This window comes from Cicer arietinum, chromosome 7 (assembly GCF_000331145.2).
Source record: "Cicer arietinum cultivar CDC Frontier isolate Library 1 chromosome 7, Cicar.CDCFrontier_v2.0, whole genome shotgun sequence".
NCBI classification, from domain to species: domain Eukaryota; kingdom Viridiplantae; phylum Streptophyta; class Magnoliopsida; order Fabales; family Fabaceae; genus Cicer; species Cicer arietinum.
In genome coordinates this window covers 1,431,862-1,458,729 of record NC_021166.2, presented here as the reverse complement: position 1 = coordinate 1,458,729, position 26,868 = coordinate 1,431,862, and the positions used below count along the sequence as shown (strand labels likewise).

General features: G+C 32.3%; 3 protein-coding genes across 3 annotated transcripts; 1 reads left to right on the top strand and 2 right to left on the bottom strand.

Moving 5' to 3' along the window:
• Positions 1 to 1,712: 1,712 nt before the first annotated feature.
• On the bottom strand, positions 1,713 to 9,203 carry LOC101513962 (ubiquitin carboxyl-terminal hydrolase 23). The gene is made up of 11 exons (XM_004507675.4): positions 8,773 to 9,203; positions 8,266 to 8,380; positions 7,288 to 7,398; positions 6,704 to 6,876; positions 6,265 to 6,588; positions 5,396 to 5,521; positions 4,275 to 4,916; positions 4,108 to 4,182; positions 3,352 to 4,003; positions 2,634 to 2,727; positions 1,713 to 2,371 (listed from the first exon to the last, which is right to left on the bottom strand). The coding sequence occupies exons 1-11, from the start codon at positions 9,040 to 9,042 to the stop codon at positions 2,209 to 2,211; spliced, it is 2,745 nt and encodes a 914-aa protein (XP_004507732.1). The 5' UTR covers positions 9,043 to 9,203; the 3' UTR covers positions 1,713 to 2,208.
• A 6,419-nt stretch (positions 9,204 to 15,622) lies between these two features.
• Positions 15,623 to 17,737, top strand: LOC101513633 (BTB/POZ domain-containing protein At2g24240). The gene has a single exon (XM_004507674.4). The coding sequence runs from the start codon at positions 16,166 to 16,168 to the stop codon at positions 17,495 to 17,497; it is 1,332 nt and encodes a 443-aa protein (XP_004507731.1). The 5' UTR covers positions 15,623 to 16,165; the 3' UTR covers positions 17,498 to 17,737.
• A 734-nt stretch (positions 17,738 to 18,471) lies between these two features.
• On the bottom strand, positions 18,472 to 25,053 carry LOC101512983 (omega-6 fatty acid desaturase, chloroplastic). Its single transcript, XM_004507672.3, has 10 exons — positions 24,896 to 25,053; positions 24,738 to 24,801; positions 23,661 to 23,905; positions 23,085 to 23,228; positions 22,804 to 22,955; positions 22,276 to 22,398; positions 21,959 to 22,136; positions 20,334 to 20,452; positions 19,525 to 19,639; positions 18,472 to 19,034 (listed from the first exon to the last, which is right to left on the bottom strand). The coding sequence occupies exons 1-10, from the start codon at positions 24,932 to 24,934 to the stop codon at positions 18,873 to 18,875; spliced, it is 1,341 nt and encodes a 446-aa protein (XP_004507729.1). The 5' UTR covers positions 24,935 to 25,053; the 3' UTR covers positions 18,472 to 18,872.
• Positions 25,054 to 26,868: the final 1,815 nt, after the last annotated feature.

Below are 26,868 nucleotides of genomic sequence, written 5' to 3'. Positions count from 1 at the left end.
AGAAAAATTGTGTCATATGTGGGAAATAAGAGTTTGAGCCACACATGAGGCTTATAAACCATTTAGTTTCTTAGCCTTGAATAGGAGATTATTGTTTCAGTACACCAAAATATGTGTTACATTGATTGAGAATCGAGGCTAAGGATATTTTATAAACAACACATACACTCCTCAACCCACTAAGATGCATTTTACCAAGTAAAAAACTATAAGGGATTATAAACAATACCTCAAAGTAGACAATACCTTGAAAATGTTGCTTGAGATTTAATCAATGGGACTGTCCGTAGGAAATGACTAAACCATGCATGAGTATTAATAGATCATTTATCCACCTTAGCCTCGACTGGTCGGTGACTATTCTAGTACATCAAATTAGTGTGACATTGCTAGGGGGTTTGAATCTTAGTTAAGGTAGTTTATAAACAACACTCACACTCTTCTACCTACTGAAGCCTCTATTACCAAGGACAAAACAGTGAGACCTTACGTACATGACCCTAAGCAGACAATACCTCACAAATATAGCTTGAGGTTGGAATATTGGCTCCCCAAATAAGAGTATAACCTATGTCACGTTCGAGGGCTGACAAACTCTTTTTTCCCTTAGCCTCAACTAGGGGTGACTATTTCGGTGTGCTAAAATAGCATCTTATTGCTAGAAAATCAAGACTAAGAGTAGTTTATAAACAACACTTACACTATTCTACAATCCAAAACACTTTTTATTAAAAAGAAAACTGTAAAACCTTGCGCATAAGACTCAGAGTGCACAATATATAAAAAGAGTTGACCTATATTCAAAATAGTAATCAAAAGTCATTCAAACAATCAACAAATAAACAATATGAAAGAAATAGATCAACAAATGAACATAAGCTCACAACATATAAGAACGGTCATTTGGGGTGGAACTTTCCACCTATTTGTTGGACAAAGTTCTAACGCAAATGGTTGAGTTGCTAATCCTTGTGCTCACACAAGTTTAATAGAAGTTTGTCAAGTTTTCCAAATCATGGAATATTATGCACTAATATCTACATAATTTAAATGGTGGCATTCCATATAACCAAACAAGATCGTATAACAAGCCTATTTCAAAAAAAAATAAATTATATGACATCAGAAAATTTGAAGTTAAAAAATATTTTCTCATGGTAAAAATATAGTCATCCTTAAAAATTAAAATGTTGGAAGAACAGTTGGCGGTTGAATTGAAGTTCAAATTAAATTAGAGTAATCTGTGTTGTTTAAAAGTCAACGTCTGCGTCCTTGATGCTAACATGTGTTCCCCGTCAGAAAACTTTAAGTTCTTCTATTTAAAGTGGGTAATAGTGAAAATAACCACAATCGATTAGCTGAATATTAGTGCGATTTTCACTCAAACTCAACTACCCAACCCCCAAAGAAATGTTTTAATTATTTTTTAAAAGATTCGGTCTTGTTTTTCTTATTTTTACTCCTTACCGGTCATTTTAAATAATTCACATTCTTAAGAAAAAGATTTGACATGTTAATTTATAGGGTAGTTAGATGAACAATTGAATTACATGGAATTATATAGAGAGAAAAATTATGTTTTCTTATTCCATTTTTAAGTAACAATAATTCAAAATAGATACATATTTCAAAGTGCAAACATAATATTTTATAATGGAACGAAGGGAGTAAATCCTACTAAAACCGGTTAAATAAAGGGCAGAAAAAGAAAATTACAATCAAAAAATTTTCAACAGATTATGAATTTATACAAAATAAATTACCTTGAATTTCTTTTCTTAAAATTAAACCACACGACATTTAACGTTTTTTTCCCACCTAATCAAACTCAAGACATGTGCCAAATAAAAACTTCTGTCTAAGACACAGACACATTATGCATAGTAAAAAAAATTTAAATTAAATTCATGAACAAAATTTGAGCTTCGACAGGCAGCTAATACAGCAGAAATACAATGGATTTCACTTTTCACTTCTCAAACATGCACGCAGCTAATAGTTGTCTGAACTCTGAAATGAGAAGTGCCCTACGGGGTACATTAAAAACCTAATCCTCCGCAGCTCAGCTCCAAAGACAATATGATGCAGCCAATAGAATTTGTACTGGAAAAAAGAATAAGGTATGTGCTCTCTTCACCACATTTTCAGTGTTTGACAAATCGATAATTGCAACAAGAAACCCACATAGGATAGATGGGATTTTTTTAGTCATATCCTAAATGGAGGGTTCCCTGAGGTAGAATGGTTCCTTTTAGCCCTTTTTAACTTGGATTTCTCAGTAGCAATTTCTTGGAAAATATTTGGCCCACCAAACCTCTGCTGCTTCGAATCCCTTAACTTCTTCCTTTTCCCCTTATCATATTCCTCATCCCTGTAAATTTTGAGGTGGCAAGATACTAATTAATAGATATACATGCAGTTATTCATCAAAATAGTCACACATTGAGCGTACCCTACAAGAACTTCATACATTGCTATTTTCATAATTTTTTCAAACCATGGCCTTCAAAAAATGATTCACACATTCAATTGTTTCCGACACAGGAAAGTACAAAAAAAAATATTGCAAATTACTTCAATTACTTCCCTGGTAAACAAGGAAAAGGAACAACAATATATATAGTTGAGCTCACCATTCATCCCCAACATATCCAATGCTGGCAATCTGGTCATTCTTCGACACCAAGGGCTGAGATGAAGGTAATTCTATATCATCCCAACGTGAAACTGTACCCAAAAAAAGTACTCAGTACAGAAAAGGAGAAAAAGTAATACAAATATGCAAACATAAGATGAAAAATTCAGCTAGTTAATTAAAGTAGCGTATATCTTCTTCAAAATAATTGAAGTAGCTAATGAAGGATGGCATTTAGCATGTGAAATGAAGGACGATATTCCAAAGCATTTTCAAGGCACAGTTTCAATTTCATGTTAGTTGTACAACTACAGACAACATAACCTGATCCACACGTTGATGATGACACTAAATCACTACATTTGGTGAAATTTGAATATTATTGTTTTAACTCAAGGGATTTGGCATGTAGCAGGATTCTGCATTTGGTACAGACTTGGCTAAGGCATAATTATCTACACCAATCAACCAAATACTACCAGGGAATGAACAATAAAAAGATTTACCGACATGTGAGTATCATCTAATCAGAAATCCTGAAATAAAATGTGTGACGAAACTAGTATGCTAATATTTTTAGGTCAACTAGAATGAAATACATAAACCTGCTAAATGCAAGCATGTACATAAAACTGCAAAGAATTGTAACACAAACTTTTCAATTTTTCATATTGTGCCAAACAAATATGGAAGGGAAACATTTAATAGAAACATACCAACTGTCTCCTCTAGACCTCGAGTGAGCATCCTCATTACATTATTATGCATTTGATCACTCTCATCATCCTGTACGCTGCTATAAGCTTGTCCAGCTTCAAATTCATTTACCGTTAAACATTGGGATATATCTTCTGCTTGGGTAGCTGTTGCAAGCACAGCACAGTTCTGATCAATTCTCTTCCTAAACTCATGTTCGGCAAAATCATCCATCAGAGATACATCATTAGATTTAATATTGGCATCAGGTATTGGACCAGCCATAGTTGCTTTACTTTCTGAATAACTTGTCACAGAGGGGGGCAAATGAGCTTTTCCAGGTGTAGATGGCCCAACATCTGATGAGTTAGCATGTTTATTCAACTTTTTTCTACTATGATACTTCAAACGCAACATGCAGCGTTTACTTTTTTTGTGGTTCTTCTTGGCTGGGCCTAAGTATGTCATCAAACAGAGGAGCGGGCGAATACGCATTCCCGATAGCTGGTACTTTAGAAACTTCTTTCTTGGTTTTTTCACATGCTTTTGATTAAGACTTGAGATACTTGATCTATTTGATGAACCTTTAAGAACCAGTCCCTGAGAAACTACTGCATTCTCACAATATAAAGTGCATGCTTCCGCATAAACCGAACTAGTCGAAGTTCCAACCTAAAAAAAAGTAGGGTATTATACATCAAAATCAAAACAATAAGGCCCCAAGATATGGGAAAGCAGGGGGCATGAACAAAATTAGGTTGAGTTACTGTAGTTACAAGGCCAGTGCTCTCTGACAATTTTGTGGATGAATCTTTAGCGGCAACAGCATCAACCTCAGCAGGGGCATCATTCTGAGAGTGAATTCACATATAAGTAATCAAGGAAACTGAAATAGAACCAGTTTGGCACAAAAAAGATACTGAAAGTATTTCGAATCACATACCTCCTGCAACTGTGATGTTCGGTCCCTAGCCTGTTTAGCAGTAAAAGTCTGGGGATTACTGAGGGTTGGCACTACTAAAGGTGATTTTTTGACACCCTCTTTTAAAATCGCATCCTGATTGAACAAATTAGGCCTCTCTGCAGCTGGTGCAGCTAAACAATTCTGATTACCAGGGATTTTGTCTTTCCCAGAGTGATCTAAGGATGACAAACATTCAAGTTCTGAGTTAGCAACAGAGAGCTCTTCCGATGAGTTATTCTGTGTATGTTCTTTGGAAGGAAGTTCAGACACAGATTTGTGCATTAAGCTTTCTGCTAATATATCACTATTTTTTTGCTGAACCAGATCATATTTCACACATGAAACACTTGATGGACCAGCATTTGGCAAATTTTTCTGAGTTTCAGTGGTCAAAGAAGTTTCGCCACATAACTTATTTTCGACATGACCATTTGGATATTCTTTCAATGCTTTGTTTGAAGTTGAAGAATGTATGTTTCCAATGAGATTAGTCTTCATATTCTCCTCCTTAGCAATACCAACAGGCTTCCTTGGAGCTGGAGGTATACTTTTTCTATCCCGAGCATAGAACAACATGTAAGCTTGCTGATTTAAAACTTCTCGTTCACTAACATGATTTACCTGTTGCAACAGTAAAAATAGGGTAAAAATGGCGATAAATTTAATGTAACAGCAGAAACAGGGCATGCTAATAAGTAGGGCATCCATTACATACAATTCATCCGACTTCTGTGCATCAAATCATGATTATGAATATAGCCAGTACTGACGAAAATAACAATTAAACAGAAATTGGGAGGTATCTCAGTTTCCAGTGAGACACAGAAACCAATCAAATAAAGATCATTGTTTTTTTATTTTTCAATAAAATAATATTGACTTCATAATAATGTCAAAGTCCAGGAAGGTAATTATTATGAATAGACAAACTAGAGTTCCAGAAAAGGAAATTATGCTAGATAATATTTTTTCTTATTAGCCCCTGCCAGATCAACACTAACCGATTTATCTCAGGTTATAGATATTTATAAAACTAATGTCAAGCATTACGAAATTGATAACACTAGAAAAAGAAAAGGTTATGTGCATATTTTCAGTACCCGATTGTCATCCAAGGTATACCACATGCCATTGGAAGTGCGAACATAGCAGTAATAGTGGCCAGAACGAGTGCTGTAACCAGAATGAACCAGAACCCCGTATAGCGAGTACTTCACATCTCCATCCTGCCAAACAGAAGAAACTTGAAAGTGAGAAGAATAACATCACCATATCATTGAGTCAAAGGCACAAAGAGAAAGCAGTTAAACAGAGCAACAAATATTTTTAAACATGAATCAGGGAAATAATTCCCAAGCCAGTTCGTTTGAACATGGTAATTCCTTCACAAATCCTATGTAGTCAATGGTGGATAGCGTAGCGGACGATCCCCAAAATGCTATTGCGGTGTAGCAGTATGGCCGCCACACGCAGGTCTGGGGGTGAGAAAAACAGGGAGCAGAAGAGGTTTGGTGGTACAGAGAACAGGGAAGTAAAGGTTGCACCGGAGTCGTCCATAGTCGTGCAGGAGTCACATGAGAGGTAGTGCACAAGAAGAAAAGAGACCGCAAAAGGAAAAACCCTAATTGGTTCATAAAGAATAAAATGCAGGGGCTATTTAGTCTTTTTACAGAAAAAATGAGTGCTATTTTGTCTTTTCACGATAGATAAGGGCCTTTTTGTCTTTTGGTGATAAAAATTGTGGGCCCATATGTCTTTTTCTCCCGTATTCCCTGTTGTGGTCATCTACGTCGCAATTGCGGCCGCGGCTGCAACCACCACTACTGACTACGGAGCACAAATCATATACTGCGGGCATGATTCTTCTATTTTATCTGTAACAAGACTTTTGCAAGAATAGCACAGAGCCAAAGAGCTACAATTAAAGAAAGTGAGATAAATAATATCACTAAAAAACATCATTGCTTACATATGAGCCACTGACAAAAGGTTTTAAATCCAGTGCAGAGCCAAATCGAACATGCTTTGTAATCTTTTTACTAGGATCAAGAGCGTGGAATCGCTTTAGATGAATTGTTAGCACAGAAGGTGCCTTATGAATTGTTAGCTGTTTGAGAGCTTTCACTTTCTGCTTGCAACGTTGACAATGGTATTGCTTTTCCCCTCCATCCAACCATTCTGGAGTTGTGAAATTTGCAAGTGCCTTTGGCAGTGTATCTGCATTGATTTCAAGACTTAAATCTAAGAATGGATCAAACTTGTTGGAGCAATAAGAACACTGCTGGCATTTCACCTGGAAAAAGTGACCAACAAACTTTTGAGCTGTTGCCATCCATTGAAATCAATATATATACTCTTGTTCTATACAAGCTATGCCATCAATGGAACCATCTTCAAGAAACAAGTACCTGACTTCGAAGACGACCACCAAATATGTTATGAACCAAACTTCTCTCAAAAGCACCAGGTGATTCACTTGGTACCCCAGAAGGCAGGCAGCACTTATGCATTGACTCAAGTAAGTTCACCATATACTCATGAGCATCCTCCTGCCTCGACTTTCCGAAATTACGTGATATGCCTAATCTTAATGTCAAGAAGTACAAGTATTCAATCAAATAAAAAGGGAAGCACTTCTAACAAAAAAACAGTGGGGGAATGGAACGATAGTCATGGATAGAACAAATAAGCAATTGGCAAAAAAGTTAATTTCAAAATATTATTAAGCACCAGCTAACAGAATGAAGCATGTTAAATCTTGTTGTATATAATATAGTCAGATCTAGAGTCATCAAATATTTTCTTAGCCTAAGAAACCTTATCAACTATAACAATGATGAAAAGCTTTTTCAATATCTTCCTTGGTTTTAAGATGCTGAGAGAGGTAAATGAGTGGTTGCGAACATCCTAAAAAGATACATACGGAAAAACCTAGTGGAAAAAACATAAGTGAACTGTAATTATTCATTAAAAAATGCAAACATAAGGATACACCTCAGATTTAAAACCAGATCTTTCGGAGATAATATGCTCCCAGTTGATTGCAGCGCGCAGCTAACATGCTTCTGAATTGCACAGAGAGCACAAAACCCAGAAACGTGGCCTATATAAAAGATTGCAAAATGTCATCAGAAATTCAATATAACTGAAATTTCCTCAAATTTCCTCTATACATCCTTATGGGTCATTGCCACACCTGTGAAGGGAAACTACAAAAGCAAAACAACGTTTAACTTCAATTACTTAAAACAAAAAGGTACATCAAAGCGAAACCAAATTATTGACAAAATATCTCTATCAACATGATTTGACAATTGTTGTTTTTAAAATAAAATGGTTTGAAAGTCGTTGTTGCCACCGAAGAGACTATTGGGATGAGTCGCATACTAGGTCACTCTCTTTAAGACGTTTTGTGGCATTGCCCTAAATTGTGCAAGCAGACTATCAACCACAACTCCCCCTGCAATGTAGGATCCGTTCGAGAATTACACCTATAAACATGGCGCTAAGACCACTCGCAAACCGAATAGACTATGGTATGAAGACCACTCACAAACCAAAGGGACATCGGTATTAGGACCACTCTTAAACTTGAAGGGACAAAATAAAGGGAGGAAGTGTGTCGCACAAAAGAGAGAAAGTTAACGCGGACTGAAAGATTTTTTTTTTATAATAATATTTTAATTTTGGTTTCTCTAAAAGATAGTACACCACTCAATCCTTCGACACGCCGAGTTGGTGGCGAGTTGGTGGCGACGCGTGTAGTGGTAAAGTTCGTACCTTTTGGGTCATGCCCCAATATTTCAAACTCCACCTAATATACACACTAGTATTGTGTGCAATTTATCTCATGAGGGACTCTTAACTTTTTTCATTTAACACTCTAGCATACTCTATGTTCAAAAAGCAAGTATCACATAAGTAAATATGATGCATATTTAAAGAAAAACAAAATTGGATTGTTGCTCACATGAACTTTTATGCTTGCCGCTTTGCAGATACGCAGCTAAAGGCTCAGTATACGTCAAACATTGCAACACTGAATTTAGAAAACAAGTGTTTCCAAGATTATATAGTCCAGCTCCCTGAAAATAATCAATAACATATTATTTTTCAACTGTGCCCATAAAAATCAAAGCTCAAAAAGAGTTCCTTTCAATTCTACAACATTTAACTATTGGTAAAAGGACAAACAGAGTGTAATTACTTCTCAAAAACGTCAAAACATTTCAGAATAGCAGCTCAATTTTTACAAAAATAAATCAAATACAAATTCAAACTAACAAGAATATCAATTATACAACAACAACAAAAAAATCAGGCTCGACAGTAAAACGAAGCATGCAAAGAATTAAACAGTCAAAAATCATGTTGAAACCAATTCGCATCTCAAATTCCCAAACGGTAAGATAATCACCGACCAAATTTTTATCCGTACGAAGCAACCAAAGTCAAGAAACAATTAAAAAAAACTCACTATTCTACGAACAGTCATCCCAAAGCTGAGCTCCGGATCCAAGCCGTACTCCGAGAATTCCGAAGCGTCGCGTTTCTTGGAAACTCCCGACGAAGTACCGTTAGCGGAAACTATCTGTCGTTGTTCGGATTTGATAGGGTTTAGGGTTTCAATATGAAAATCATTGGAAAAGCCTTTGAATGGTTTCTTAACAGGGATGAAATCGATTTTTCTCTGGAATGGATCGTGTTGTTTCGGTGTTTCGGTTTCGGTTAATAAACCTTCAGCCATTAGTGGATTCAATTCGATTTGGGAATGAAAAGTGGAATGTTGAAAGACGAAAGAGTGAGAAAAAGAAAGAAGAAAAACAGAGCATAACAGAAGCGAAAGGGTTTCGGCTTCTGTGAAAGAGAAATAGTGCGTATAATGGTGGCTGCTATTAAACCCTACACTGTCAGCAACACACACCACACTAAACTCACTGTTCCTTTCTCTCCAAATATAATATTTGGGCCTAGCCCGGGCCCATACTTTAGCCTTGTATTTTTATAATTGGGCTGCTCCGTTTTGGTCCTTACGTTTTTTTTTTTTGTTATATAAGTCTGGTCACTATGTTTGTACTAGTAATCATTTGCAATTTCAACCACTGCTACTTCCACCCCAAATTTTGTTTCCTTATTGTGACTTAATTACTATCAACATAGTACTTCAACGTACTATCTCATACATATTTATTACTTCTCTACATAGCTTTGTGTAAGAATTAATTACAAAGTAAAAAAATATGCTTATTACATTTTTTTTCTTAGAGCTTACTACAAATTCTTTTGGTAATGATTGTGGTAATTGAAGAATTATTTTTAAACCAACTATTTGTCAAGTTATTCATTCAAAATAATTGTGTCACCTTTCATCTCCTTTCTTTTACTTCACGACAAGTGTCATTATCTGATAGTTATTGGAACGAATTACTATAATTTGATTTTGCATGTGGTTCAATCAACATTTTTTAGAAAATTTACAAAAAAAACTTATATTTTCATATTTACGACTTCTTAACTTAATATTGAATATAATTGTTTAATGGAAGAAAATAGAATATTTTCGATCATTGTTATTTACCTTTTTCCAACGCTAACCATATTTATCTCACTATGATCCTATAACCACAAATAAATTGTTGTACTCATTAAAACATTGTATCAAAAACTCATTATTGTCAATTCATTTCATATGTACTTCATAAACGAGTGACGACCGTATCTATGTATGAGTTGAGGAATGGCGTGCCCTCAGGGCCTTAAAAAATTATTCAGTATGTTTGCTCTAGAGATAAATTATTTTACATTTTCAAGACCTTGGTCAATTATACACTCTATATGTGCACACAATGTCAATATTGTTGTCCAAAAAGAGTTCAACATTGTACGTCTTACATCAGCGTGGAACTAGATCAAATCAACAACAATTTTTGTCTCTCTTTACTAAATGCATGTCATCGTATCCTAATTCCTGGTCCCTCACATTTGACATGACAAACATGATAAGCATGAGAACCTAAAATATGCATATGTCTCAAGGAGGTCCAAAAAATTGGATGTATATGTGCAATAAAGGGCACACATCATTAAAGAAATAGCCGCAATGAAGAGACAACCAACTAGAGATTAAGATGGTGTTCTACATATATATGTAATCAATAAACCATGTAATGTACTTAATATAAAACAAAGATATTTTCACGGCACTGGTTGACCACAATAGCAACAATAATCTATAATTTGTTTTGTACATTGTGAGAATACGTGTCTCTATATACACATAAGAAATATACATGTGTAATTGACTAAAAAAATTGAGAACGGTGTTTGTGTCCATACACCAATAGACAAGTAATAATTTGAGAACAATATACTCATATTGTGTGGAGCCCATCGTTACATGATTGAATTGGACCAGTGTTAGTGCAATGCCCAATGGCAAGGAGGTAAGAATATAAGACATAATAGTAGAAGAATACTCTGCATTCTGCTCACTTATGTTCTCAAAAACCTATCATTTTTTCAAACTTATCCGTGTTAGAACTTACCAAAGCAAACATGTATTTTAGGAAATACATAATTTTTTTTTCCTCGGATTTTTCATGAACTTTGTGCATTCATGTCGGTCATTCTATACACTATTTAGATTAATCAATTTGTACATACATAGAAACAAATAAAGTCTTTATAAGCCACAAACAAATGAAAAAACTTAGGATCCTTGAGTTTAATGCGATGATCAAAGCTTTATGGGATAGAGATTTTTTATTACAAAGCATTTCAACTATTTGTTTGAATGGAAAAAAATCGATATTTTTGCAAATGAACGTAACTACAATTATGTCATACATATTTTGGATATTAAAGACTTTTGATAATATAAGGGGTGAAAAATAAAAGTTATGAAATAGAAAACTAAAATGATTGACATTCTTACATAAAATTTAAGAGTTAGACTAGTATGCAAAAGAACTCTCATAATATGATAGAGACGTAGACCTATAAATATTTATTTACACACATTGAACAAAGCCCAAACCAAATAAATCTATTCGAAGTCAATCGCTTGGTTTGGTTCATTAATAAATAATAGCATATAATAATTGAATCAATTTAAAATGATAAATTTACTCGGTATTTCTTGTCAAAAATAAAATTATACAATATTTTCTATAATTATCTACTTTTACACATCTTATAATTATAACTTTTCAAAACTTTAGATTTTTTTTTCATAATAAAAAATATATAGAAAAAAAACTTCAATATAAGTATGACATTTATTTTTTATTTAATATTCATTTGAATCTTCTATTTTTATCTTTATTTTTTTTTAAACACTAGTCCTTTCTCGCAATTCATTTAATAGAAAATATCTGTTAGTAATTTGAAATTAAGCAACTAAGGCAAGTGTTAACGTGTTCAAGATCTATTAAGTAATGATTTGTTAGAAAGCAAAATTACAAGATACACATAGGAAAGATAATATAATCCGCATTTGCGGATACCCATTCAAACTTGTTTGATTTAAGCGGAAAAAATCTGCTTTGATTGGATGCAAATGCAAATATTTTTCAAGATTAAATTTTAGAGACGGGGATGAGTTTGGGAGTGATGATATCTACTATATAAAAATATTTTTCAAGATGATATCTACTACGTATCCGAACCCGCTCCGCAAGTAATATTATAGTAATTTTTTAATGTTCTATACATATACATATTAAATATATTTTTAAATATTAAAAGTTATAATCTTATCTATATAAAAAATAATTTTTTATTTTATTATTATCTAATAATAATTCTTTTATTATATTAATTATAATATATATAATTTTTAAATTTATAATTTTATATATATAAATAGGTGCGGATGTGGACGTGAAAATTCGAATCCTGTTGTGGACGGAGATGAGATTTAAATTTCACACTCGCTATAAAACGAGTGCAGGTGCTGATTTTCTCCAATTAAACTGATGCGAGAGTGGAAGAGATAAAATCTACCCCCGACTCGACTCGTTGCCAAGTCTAGATACATGCATTACCATTAGACAGTACATATGAATTTTTTTGCCATAGTTTGAAATATTATACTTGCCAGCAAATATTACTAGACAATGTTGGCATGACAATTGACAATGTACTTTACTTGTGACTTGCTAGCGAAATGTTCAATTGTACCCACCATAAGAGAGATAAGATAAGATAATAAAATATGATTACCATAATAATGCCTAGCTTTAAGTTTAAGTAAACAAATTTTCAATTTTTAAAAGTCTTCGTGAAGTTTAGGAATTCTTGAGCTAAATCCAAAGTTTGTTAGTATGTTAAAACTTTCTTTTGAAGCATTCGATCTCATCCTCGTTCCTCTCCCTTATCTCAAAAGTTAAAATGGAAAAGAAGATAGCGACCATCACATATAGCCACCAAACTTTGTCAGAATTCAAACTTTAAATGGTAATATATGGTCTGAAATTTTATTGTCATGCTATCAATTATCAAAGCAAGGTCCACACGCCACGTCATGTTTATGAGGATATGCTCATTGATAGTGTTACGCATTACAACCAAACAATGCTCTCAGCCCTTAAGACAAAGTGTTTTAAACAAATTTTATTCCAAGGGAGGAAACTATTGCGTAGTAAAAAAAAGTGTAAACAATTTTATTTTTTTGGATTTTATCAAGTTTTTTATTTATTTATTTTTTAATATTATCTTTGAACTTTTAACATTTGATAAATATAGTGTTTTTCATTTTAAAATTATTTTAGTCTCTCAACTAAAAAAAATACTTTTTGAAACATATAGGGATTAAAAATAAAGTTAAATTAGTAAGTATAATATTTTAAATTAGATAAATAACATAATATTGAGGCAATTATGTTATATCATGATTATCATTATATTGTTAACTTCAATCTCACACACACACATAGAATGATACTATTTCTCTCTCTTACACACCCAATGGTATAAAGATATGTAACAACATTAATTTTTTTTAGAGTAAATCATTATTTTAGGTGAAGTGTCAGTCAATTTAAAATTGTATATTTATGAAATATAAGTTATCGTTTTAAATTGTCTAAGATCAGTTAAAATATTTTAAAAGTCAACTCAAGAGTAAAACTATTAAAACAACTGCATTAAATTTTACGGAGAAACAAAATTTGTACTTATCAAAAGATATGTAAAAAAATATTTAATAAAAAAAATTTATATTTTAATATTTTTTTCAAATTTAATTAAATAATTCTTATTTAATTTAAAATTATCTCAATAATATTAAATCAATTAAAAATAAATATTATATGACATCAATTATATTAATTTAATGAATTATTTTATATAATAAATTTTAAAAAATATTGTATTAAAATTCGTTGTAAGTCTTCATATGTATTAAACCTTATATTATGTTTTTTAAACTTTCTAATATGTAGATAAAAAAAAATTATAAATTAGTTAACAAAAGAAACATTATGTGTGACTTTAAATAATTTAAAGAAATAATTTGATATTTCATAAATTTAATTCAAATTGAACGATATTTACAATATCAAAATACAAAATGATGATTTATTCAAAGAAAAAATTGGTATATATCCAAACATCTATGTAGCTACTAGAAATAAATATAGATAATGATACAATAGATCTAATATAAAGAGATAAAAAAAAAAGTATTTAAAAATTTGAGGTGTAAAAAATATAAAAATGGATAATAATAGTAGGAGTATTATATGCTCAAGTGGTAAAGTTGGTGCTCTGGTTGTGAAGGTTTTGCCGTCCACGGCCCGCTACTTGGAGTTAAAGCGGTGGGTCAGATTTTACTGAAAAGCTTCAGTAATCCAACGCAATAAAACCAACTAGGAATTGGACTTTATATTCACAATTAATCAAATAATCAATACTTCAAAATAATACTTCCATCTGGTCAAAATATATCTTAATTTTTATTTTTATTTATAATTGAAAGAGTATAAAATAAATTCGTTCCTACGTTGAATTTTGCGAACATTAAGGTACTAGTATAAGATATTTGACAAATATTTTAAAAATTCAAAAAATACTGATAATGCAAGAGGCTAGATTAATATAATTCTACCATTTCATATAACAAATTGGGTATTTATTCATAAAATAAATAAATAGCTTCATTAATATAATCAAGGGGCACTGCACACAGTATGAGTTTTTATTTAATTGTTTTAGCAGATACGGGAAAAACTTGTATTTAGACAAGTTGAAAGGACAAAAGGGAAAAGTCAATATCCACTTGATAAAGGTTGACACATAAACTTATCTTGTGTTTATCTTCAACTATCCAACTTGCCTTAGAGATTATCAAGAACGTCGAGTTAAAACAATTTTGTGTGCATTTTTGTTGTTGTTGAAAACAACTATTATTGAAAACTGGCACTTCAAATGTCACACAAATGATAGTGCAACTTCCTCTTCCTTCGCTAGTAAGAGGAGGAGTGAAACTCCTTTGAAACAAGTAATGATATTGACATGTAAACGTGTCAATAAATAAATTACAAAACCTATTTCTCACAATAATATCTCAATTTTCTTGTTCCAAATTCCAACTGTATTAATTGAGTCCCGAACTTCGATTATAACATTGAGGAAAAATATTCTACTGATATAACAAGTTTTTCTTTTGACTCATTCTTTTCTTTTTGGGTAAAGTTCTTTTGACTCATTCTCATAACTCTTTAGTTAATTATTAATTAATCAAATACTTAAATTATCATGACGCGGTATCTTTACGGCCAAGACCGCGCAGAAAAGCTGACTTCGTGTGAGGAACTAACTAAGGAGCCAACCAGCCACCTTTAAAATTTAAATACATTCATTTTGCATAAGGGTATTTATCCCATGCAACCTTACACATCTTGCTTCAACCTATCATCATTTCACCACAGCCGTCTGATATGGTATTGATGATTTTGTGTGACTTTTTAACTTTTCATTTCGTTACTAAAAGAGATTATAAAAAAATTCACATATAACTGTAATTTTTCGAATTCGAAAATATAATTAATGTAATTAAAAAAGGACAACGGATACGAGAGTGTCTAAATATTTGAACATTAATAACAATACAAATTATGCAGCCAATAAAAAATAAATAAACCCAAAATATTGTTATAACCATTAGATGATCATTTTATGCAATAAAATTGACTTATGTGATTTAAAATGTTTGATATAAATTCAACATAAAATAGTGCATGAAACTACGTGGTCCCCAACTACAACAAATCATGATCCCCAAAGGACATAAGAGACGTGGAAAATTCCATATTATTTTTGAAGAAAAATGAAAAGGAAAAGAAAAGAAAAACAGAGAGAGAAGAAAAACAGAGTGTTTAAAGAGGGGGAGATCAAACTGAGTCAATTCAGTTTTGAATTCCAACCGCTCCACAACACAATTTGATTCCCCTTTCTTTCACCAAATCCATCAATTTTAAAAACCCTCTTTTTTTTTTTAAGCCACAATATCCCCTTCAAATTCAATGCACATCAATGTCTGGTTTTATCACAACCCCATCATTTTTAAATTACTTAACCCCTATCCTCTGATCTCATCAATACCCATTTCCTCTCCCTTCAATTTCAATACTTCAAACACAATCATCAATTTTTGTTCTGTCCCACAAAAAAATCACACTTTTTTTATATGTTTCTCAACATTTCTTGTGTGTTACATTACATTACACCCCTGCTTTTCGCTTCTCTTCTATAGAAAAAAATCCGAAACCCTGTGATTATTTACCCAATTAATTAGTTAAAGTTGTTGAATTGAACCCAATCCCCATCTGGGTTTCTGAAAAAGTTTCGAAATTTGAAGGAAACAAATCATGGGGATTAAAAACGATAGAGTGAAATTCAACGTAGGAGGCAGAGTATTTGAAACAACAGCAACAACACTTGCAAATGCAGGGCGAAATTCTATGTTGGGTGCAATGTTAGATGATAATTGGAATCTTTTATCACACGATAAAGAAAGTGAGAAATTCATAGATCGCAACCCTGATTGCTTCTCTGTTCTCTTGGATCTGCTTCGAACAGGTGAACTCTACATCCCACAAAACATCCCTGAGAAGCTTCTATACAGAGAAGCTCTATATTATGGTGTTCTTGATCATGTTCGTTCAGCAAAATGGGGTCAATTCGATGGTAATAGGTTAAGGTTGTCTAGGTCTGTACAAGGACAAGCACCTGGTGATGGAACAGCTATTCGAGCTGGTCCTGATGGTGGTTGTTGTGTTGCTCATGGTTGCATGGTTCATGTTTATGATTGGATGTTAGATGAACATAATCCTCTTAATCTTGATTACCAAAGAGTCAACGATGTTGGTTGGGTTGACCCTAACAACATAGTAATTGGTGTAAGTGAAAGACTTGGTCGTGGTGATGGTGGAATGGGTTTGTTTAGTTCTCATAATGGAGAACTTAGGTATAAATTTCAAGTTAGTCATGAAAATCATGTTAAGAGTTACACTGCTGGTGCTTTGAGTTTTAGTTCTGATTATAAGATATTTTCTAGTTGTAAAGGAAGGAGTAATGAATATGGTGTTGGTGTATGGGATCAAGTTACTGGTAAACAAATTGATTTTTTTTATGAGCCTTTAGGTTGGTCTCTTGGTGATGCTGATAAGCTTCAATGGTTAGAAGGTAGTAACTGTTTGTTAGTCGCTACTATGTTTCCTAGAAAGGATAACTGTTATATTAGTCTATTGGATTTTAGAGAGAAGAAAATGGTTTGGTGTTGGTCGGATGTAGGTGCTCCTTTGACTGTGGATGAGAAAAGGGTGAGGGATGCAATAGCAATGGAGGATAATAGTTCCATTTGTGTGGTGAATGAGTTTGAGGAATTGGGTTTTATGGATTTGAGAAGTTCTGCTGCTACAAGTGTGAGGTGGAGTTCTAGAAGTAGGTTGATGAAAGGGAAGATGCCTGAGGAACCTTGTTATCCTAAATTGGCACTTCATGGTGGACAACTTTTCTCTTCCATGAATGATTGCATTTCAGTGTTCTGTGGTCCTGAATGGGTTTTGACATCCAGGCTTAGGCGTAGCTATGGTGGGTCAATATGCGATTTTTCAATTGGAGGAGATAGGCTTTTTGCTCTTCATAGTGAGGAGAATGTTTTCGATATATGGGAGACTCCAACCCCACCAATTATATGATTTAGTTCATACAGTATTTTTGCTTAGTTTAAGATTATTTTTCCTAGTTTGCCATAACCAGAATGCTTCTGCAATTTTCTAGATAGTGATGAATTTAAACCTTGTATATAAGAGGTTGAGTAGTTTTTAACTTGGCATACATACATGTAGTTTTACTACTACTGTTGTAGTTTAAAGGTGTCATCAGGTTTGTGTATATCAACAGAAAATATATTATATGTGGATTGCTTATTTTTCCTATACTACTGATTCAGCAGATTTCACACATCACTTCATATCTCTTGAAGATTCTAAATTCGCACCGGCTTTTAGTTATTCCTTCTTTTTCTTTTGAAATGGTCATATCCACTTTTATACCTTCTTTTAACCTTTTCTTTAAGAAAACTAACGTGGAGTAAATGAGGTGGTGAAGAAGTCCCTTTGCTGGCGTTAGAATGGTGAAGGGAATAATGAGAAGTCACTTAGCATGTGAGCAGTTATAAAGTTGTAAACGTTATACCTAATGGATTTACTCTGAATAGAATTTCTTCAGCTAAAAGTAGCACTGGTGGTGGGGTGGGTGGTTTGAGTTGCAGCTTTTAGGTCACTTTATGTTTTCCTAAAAATATAGTACTTTGAAGTTTGGACTCTTTAAGTTGCATTGCACCAAATCCATCAAATGTTGCATAAATCCAAGGTCTCGAATTATTATTACATATGATGTTAACAGGTGGTAGTCGGCCAAACCACTATCTTCTATGCAGAAGTTCTAAATATTAATTTAATCAAACTTAGACATTATGCAGCAGAGCAGAAGATAACAATATCAATGTGGCTCTCTGTCTCTCCACAAGGAAGTCTTTGTTTATGCATTTGTTTAGGATACTGTTCCACTTTGAAGTTTGCAAACAGTTATGGTTGAATTTGAACTTTTCTTAGACCAAAAAAGAAAATAAAATACTTAAATGTCAGCAATAATGTATAAAAACAACGGATAAAAAAATGTCAGTACTCAGTATTAAGCTCAAAACATTGTGCTACACTCCACATGTTTTTTAATCCGTTACACATATGTTTATGCATAATATAAATATATAATACTCCTCCAACGTGATCATCTAACAAGAATCTCATTGTTTAGATTGCTATATAGCATCTACATTAACCTAATGAATGTCTCTAGGAAGCTTGCTCTTGGACAATCCGCAACTAGATAGAATTATTAGCTTAAAACGTGAACTTATTAAAGAGAGCTCCAAGCAATTTCCCCTTGTTATATAAATAAAAAATGGAACCACATTGAACAAGATTGAACTCGTAAAATGAAAATGAATGGTGTACCTACCTACTCTGACACATAAAAAATTTGTATGAGATTAAGCCAACTTGGCCCTAATTAAGCATAATCAGGCATTATTTGCTTCAAAAATTTGATTGAACTAGATTCTTCTGGGGCGACTTCATCGAAGGCAACATAGTTTTGCTCCTTATCGTACACATGACACACCGTCATGATTGTCTTCATCAATCGCCAATTCCAACTAGCCTCATTCAGATACTGTTTTTCCAACACAATAAAGATACAAATAATTAGCAACAATGTTATTTAGATATTTTAACCATATGGAATTAGAGTTTAGTTGGACATAAATAATGTTTTAGACTGATTAGCGTTTAAGCACAAACAAATATGCATTATTGGAATAAACAAAACATCCAAATCTTTTATTTGGACTATATCTAATGTAAGTTTCATTGGCAAAGCAAATATACTTTGAGGAGTACTAGAAACACACTCTTTAACACACTTTTCAATACAGCCAATTTGATCTGTTAAAATTTACATAGGTCCCACCAAAATATGTGGGTCCCATATAAATAATAAATTTGGTGTGTGTTAAAGAGTGTGTTGTTAGCATTATTCTTCTTTAACATTTTCTTTACTTTTCTTAACATGAAGACTGGAAAAAAGGAAAAGAAGAAGAGAATGCTGGCCCTCATTCCTTTCACGAAAAAGCATAAAAAGATATCGGCATTATTGATCTTACCTTTCCCCAATTTTCTTGGAGGGATTTATTGGCTGCTCGTAAATTGTAGCTCGGTATTTTCGGGGATATATGGTGTGGAATATGGACATTAATATCATGGCATAAGATCTCAATCCTGTTCAGAAAAGAAGTCAGAATATATCAGTTAGTCAATGCTATGGCTATCAAGTAAATTTTGCAAACCTGCACTTTGATGACACCATGGGAAGAAGGGAGCAAAAACAAAAAATGATGATAAATGCGAGTAATTCGGGGGGTGTAACATAAGGAGAATCAGGTGATTAAGTTTAACAATTCACTGGCAGTAAATTTACATGGATATTAGGATATTGGAAGCATTAAAACATATCTCAGATGATTTATAATTGAAATAATAAGCAACCTGATGTAACATCCATCAATTATGGATTCAGTTGTATAATGCAATACATGGGCATTTATAAAAATCTCCTTCACTTCAAATACGATCTACAATTGCAATATGCCAATATAGATGGTACTTTCAAGTAATCTGGTTCTAGGGAAACATTTGACTATCTATTTTCTCAGAGCAATTTGTATGTACTTTGCTTGTCCTTTTTCCTTAATATGGTGCAAAAATAAGTAATAGGTGGGGCAAAGTCAGAAAAGTTATTAAAAATTATCCACATAATTAAAGAATGGTCATCTTAAAAGAGCAATGAAAGAAAAAAATATTCAACAGTAGCTGATCCATTATGGCGCATATGCCACATCCATGGGTCTAGTTATTGGCAAGAAAAACATACATCAGAATATAAATTACACAAGGAGCAGAAAAAATATATTACCATTGAGGATAAGCACAATGAACAGTTCCATTAAGCTGTGCCTGTGCTGCATTCCACTCTTCTGAGTGTTTAAATGGTATGTGTGGTGCCGTATGATGTACCATGGTGAAAGTACTCATCTATGATTGTAAGCAAAAGGATACCTCTTAGATACATGGCCAAAGTATTAATTGCATTATGAAAATTCATATTCAGCTGTCCAAATATTTTGGGATGAAATAAATAAACACTGCTCAAGCAAAGAGGTGGAAATAGAATTTTAAAAAAAAGACAAGCATGATGCTGCAACAAGAGGTGGAAATAGACTAGACTTTGCCTAGCCTGTTACCTACGTAGGCTATTTTTGGGGCACAGTCTATCCTTTTGGTAAAACATATTTAGAGGTTTACATTAAATGAATGCCTTCGAATTGGCCAATAAACTTTTTAGTTTTCACGCTGTTATAATCTTCAATAAAATCATTATATTTTGTAAAAATAAATAATATTATATTACTCTATAGTAGTAATTAATAAATTGTAAGTACTAACAAATTTACCAAGAGAGCAAAGATATAAAAGTCAATAAAATCAAATGACAATTTTCATTTAAAAGCTAAAAAGTAACATATAACTTTATAAGCTGAACTTGCACTATAAATTTCACCTATGATTAAATCATTGTAAAAAAAATCGATGACGATAGGAAAGTCGATTTTATGTTATTAATTGAATACTCTGATTCATTTGCCTTGAGTTGTTTAATACTTAATATACCATATACTCATCCTAGTTTATCATGAAAATCAATCTTCACTACTCTGGATATGCTGCAACCTTCCTTTCAGTTTTCTATTTTTACTTATTTATATCTCTTACATCTGGACTGAAAACTAAACAATCCACTAAATATAAATTTAGTGGCTATAGGTAATTGTAGAAAATACAACCCATAGGCTAGCTTCCACTATTGAAAAGATAATAGAATCTTGTCTTAGGAGGGTTGGACATGTTAGGAGAAGACCCATAGGAACAATAATAAAGAGGGCTGACCAGATGGAGAATTGTGCAACACCTATAGGTAGAGAGAGAGACCAAGAAAAACAATAAACTATTAACAGGTATTTAGAAGTAAATGGTATATCTTTTAACCTAATATATGATATGGAATCATGGCTTTGTCTGATCTACGTACCTAACCTTAGCTTGTGGGAAAAAGCATGGCTGTTCTCCTACAAATTTAGTGATTAAATGAGCCATTTTTTATTTATATAAGAATTATACAAGGTGTAATATAATGGAAAATATAAATGCAGAGTTGCTGGAGTTCCCCAATCCATCCCTCGCTATAATCATTAACATTGCCCTAAATTTTCCGGCAGTATAAAATCCATGCAACTAGGGATAGTTTGGTATCATTTCATTCCCTTAATATAAGATTGTAAGTGGGCTCTATATATACATTCAAGCTCAGTACTAGCCGTTAACCAATTCTAATTAAAAACATAAATCAGTGTTTAATCCAATGCCTGATTATTGGTTTCCTTTCCATCTCAGCTAAACAGTCACTAAATCCATCCAAACAAAAGAAACAAAAATGACAATGTTGATAAACAAAATATAAATTTATGAGACAACTGAAATTACCCAGAAGTGATAGCCCAACCATGGCATCAACCAGAATTTTATCCACCCTATGATTCCAGTCTTGTAAACAATTAATGGCCATCCAATTGCTATAAAGGCAAAAACACAAGCTAAACTTATCTTCACCCTTTTTATTTCATTTGGTCTGAACTTCTTCAAATCAAAGTGGCACACCAGCCTGTTAGAAACTAGGATACATCAAGATTTGGTATAAACTAAAATACTAAATGTCAAATAAATTGAAATCAAGGCTGCTCAAGTTAATGAAATAGTAATTAGGAACTTATAAAGACAATTCAAGGCATAGTTGACCATACCAGTGAGCTATAGACATCCAACATCGAAATGGACCATATCCATATATTATTGCTTTCCTCAAAAATGGAGATGAATCAAACTCATCTTTCCAAACGGGCTGCCAAGCAGTATCTTCTTTCAACCTAATTGGAGATGACTTACAATTGAAATTAATGAAACAAAAAAGCTACAGCTTCAGTCCATAATATGGAAGTTAACACTACACATCTTATATGATGCTTTTGATGTATGAAACCTGAATTTTACACTTTCAGCATTAAGTGCACATTGGGCAGAGCATGCATGTACATTAGAAAAGGAAATATTACATTTAACATAATGATGTGGCAGGAACATCATTAATAATTTTAAGTAAGCTGTGGATCTCTTTTTCTTTGCTTGACTAATCTAATGAAATATATATTAATAATGGCTTTAAAAGACAACAACTAAGTTTCACACTTTATATATTGGATAGAAATATTAGCCAGTCCCTCTACAGCATACATTTAATGCTACAGATGATTTACAATATGAACACCACTTACATGTTTGTTTTTGCATGATGTTTGTCGTGCTTAAATCGCCATGGCTCGAATGGATAAATTAGTGGCAAAAAGGCCAGAGTTCCAACAATGTCTTCTACCAATTTGTTTGTTGAAAATGATTTGTGAGCGCAATCATGTCCTATAACAAAGAACTGTTTGGCAAAAAAAGAAAGAGGATCATAAAAATTCAAGAGGAGAAGATCTGTTGAGAGATAGGAGTTAAAAGGATTTGAGAAGCTAGAAACAAATATAATCATAAGGAAAATATGTGTTGAACTAACCCCAGTTACAGCAGTCCCTGTCCAAGCCCAAGCTAGAGGAAGTAGATACCAAGGAGCTTTAGAAATCATAAGAAGCCCAAGCGCATAGGAAGTGACGGATATCAAAACAGTTTTCCATGCTTTAACATCATCAATCTCAAAAACCTTCAAAAATGTAAAATGATTATCATTAATATAAATAAAAAACTGAAATCTTAACACCATGGAATGATTACAAAAGAAAGACAAATCCTTTCTTTCTGGTTACTGTAATTTTTTACCAAAAGTAAGGGAAGAGAAAAAAAACAAGAATGGCCTAGAAACAGAATAATCATATATAGACATCAACACTTTCCCGCCCATAAAGTGTGGTATATATTATTGCCATCGTTGATATTTTATTATAAACATGTACACAACTGTGATATAAGGAACAATTGCTTAATATTCTTATTCAAGAAGAAAACACACTAAAGAATGTTATTTAGGTGAACAAATAAAGGAAATAGAGTATCTAAAGAAGTGACCCTACATGCTAAAATTTAATGATAAAGTCCTGACACTGCAAAACATGACAAAGATCTTAAGAAAAATCACCGTCTTAGGAAGAGAAGTGATGACATCCTTTAATGTAACATTGTCTGGAAGTGGCTCTCCAATCTTCTTAAAACCGTAGCGTTCTGCTATTTGTTTTCTGTACTCCGTACTTTCCGTTGGAGCTGGTTCTACAGGAATTGCCACAGCTCGTACAACTGTAAATTTATTCCTTGGTATAAAATGTCTTTGACTTTGAAGCCTGAACCCTTTATGGATTAACCCATCACCCTTTAGGTTAAATAAGCCTGTGACAGGAAGACAATTAATCATCTAAAAGGCACCCATATATCCTTCATGCATATTAAATTGACCACATAGTACTGTTTAATGTTTATAGAGTGCAGGCCAGGCCTATCAAATGATAATCCGTGAACACAAAATTCTTAAACCTTTTCAAAAAGTTGCAAACATATTGCAACTTGATGTGTAGGAAATCCCTATTTAAAGGACCAAGTGATATTGAGTAATAGTGATACCACCAAGAAACAATAGCCAACTTTTGTTGTTGGGGAAAATAAAATAATATCGACATATAATCATTCTGTATGAAAATTTGGCCGTGAGGATATTATCAACGAGAGTAGAACCTCTGAGCTCTTTTTTTGTCCCCAAAGATGTAGCCCAACGATATGAACAGGGACCCTAAAGGAGATCCTTGTAGCTAACTAATTCCTCCTCCCCTAACAAACTAACCGCTAACTTTGCCTATAAAAAATTATGAGTAGAAGACACAGACAAGTGAACATTGCAGTTTGCACAAACAATTGAGAATTTTGAAACAAAATGCCCTATTTAGTATAACATCTTGAACTTCCTTAACCATTTCCACAGTTACTTAAAAATAAACAACATGGTGAAACCTTTGTCGCTTACATTACACAAAGTCATTGACATACATATCCATAAAGTAACAAAAATAGAAGTCAAAATCCAATTGAGTTGCATTGCATGCATTGAACCAAGCGAAATGTTGAATGATTTTTTTAATTTCTGAATTACAACAAGGACACGTGACAAAGAATTAAAAGCGCAGACTAGGAATGAAGAATGCAAAGAAAACAATAGTAAACTCAATACCGGGTGAGTAATGAGCAGCGATGTTTCTTCTCAAATTCAAAACTGGCCTCTGTTGGGAAGAACCCTGGAAAAACCAAACCATAAAGCTAAAGACTAAAGTATTTCAAATTGAGAGCTGAAAGTTGAAAGTAACATTAAACAATAAATGAATGAAAAACCTTTAATTGGAGTAATGAATTTGCAGGGGTGCAGGCCATTTAGAGATGAAATGTTACAAGTTGCTGTGGGTGCTCTCTCTGTATCTGAGGAAGATAAAGTTCCTTTGTTCCCTTTGGGATTTAAATTGGAATGAAGTGGAGCAACGTGTGTGTTTTTATATGTGAGAAGAGATGAGGCGAGAGCGATTTGGGGGTGGGCCCCACCAAATGTGGACGCAAATCGATAGACCATCGCAGCCGCATCTAGCTATCCATTACCTTTTCATTTCGAGTTTGTCTCCTATTAATTAATTAATTTACTTAATTAATTTTTTACTAACACATAAATCATTTTACTTCACTCTATTATGCTAGCACTTTTACTAACATGTTAAAAAAACAATACACAATATTTAAAATGATAATTGTACGTATGATTGTTTGATAAAATTAATATTAGAGTTCGTTTTGTTTAAACTATTTAAAGTATTTGATCTGTTTGAAATAAAAAATATTAAGAAAATAATACTTTTTTTTCTTATTAAATTATGGAAAAAATGATGATTTTCTTTGTGATGATCAAGACGGAGAAGCAAGTTGATGTTGTAGAAATTATAAACTAAAATAATTTTATGCAACCCCTCATTTGGATTTTTATAAATGTAAAATAAATTCGTTTTGAAATGTATATTCATAGTCACAATAACAGTTTTGTTGAAGCAACAAGTGTTTGAGTTCTTTTTTGTTTATCTACTATTTAAGGTGAAGTTACATGTCTCTTTTGAACTCTATAATGAGTGGGAGAACATTGCCTCCATTATATCTTTTTTGAATTGAATAATTAGAGGATTGTGAATTATCTACATGAACCATTTGATCGTGTTTTTAAGCTTTTGGTGTTATCTTGAATTCTTGTTAGCTCCTTGATTTTTTTGAATCATGTAGACCACTATTTGGCAAATGCGACAACATTTATGACTAATCTTCAAAAAAATTATCATCATTGTTTTGTATTTTCTATTTGATTTTGAATGAAATAAATTGAATATTTAATTAAAAAAAATGTTCTTAAGAAATTTGTTGTTTTACGTGATTTATCAAGTAATAATTAATTTTTATATTTATTTTAATGACTTTTTTTGTTAATGTCATATTCACCAATATCGAATTTTAATTTTAAAAAAAAAAATATTGTCATAAATAGTGTAACTAGTGATAAACTAACATCAATATCGGAAGTGCACTATAATCTATGAAGTACGTTAGAGGATCAATTAAAAAATATATTTTTAATTTATTGTTTTGTTAAATTACGATTTTTATCTCTATAATTTTAAATTCGATATATAGTCTCTTAACTTTTAAAATTTTAGACTTATTATATATAAACTTAAAACTATAATCCAATAGAATTTTAGAACAAATTTTCATCATTGAATTTAGGATCTACTTTTTCTAACGTCTCAAATTTGAATTAAAGCCACATATGATTTGAGTGCATTTTTGGAACTAAATCTTTTATTTTTTTGCATGAACCGTAAACAAGTAAATTTTTTCAAATTCATGCAATAAAATATTGTTGATGTCCAATGCAATTTTATTTATTTATTTTAACAATTCTACTCTATAATTAATATTATATACTTACTCTCAATTTATTATCTACAACCACTTTGTATTTATGATAATTAGAATCAACTAATGATTTATAAAGATAATTTGATATAATTATTCTTCTTTTTTTTTTCATTTATCATATTTTTAATTTGTATGAAATGATTAAATGTGATAATTATTTTAAGATACAAGAAAAATTAATATAATATTAAAAACTAAAAATATTATTTATTTTAAAATAAAAATTTTCTATTAAAATAACATTTACAGTAATATATGTACTCCATCTAGTTATTATTATAAAAAAGTTTAAATCTGAATTATTATTATAAAATTAATTGTTTTAACTCAAATATTATTAGTTAAAAAAAACATTT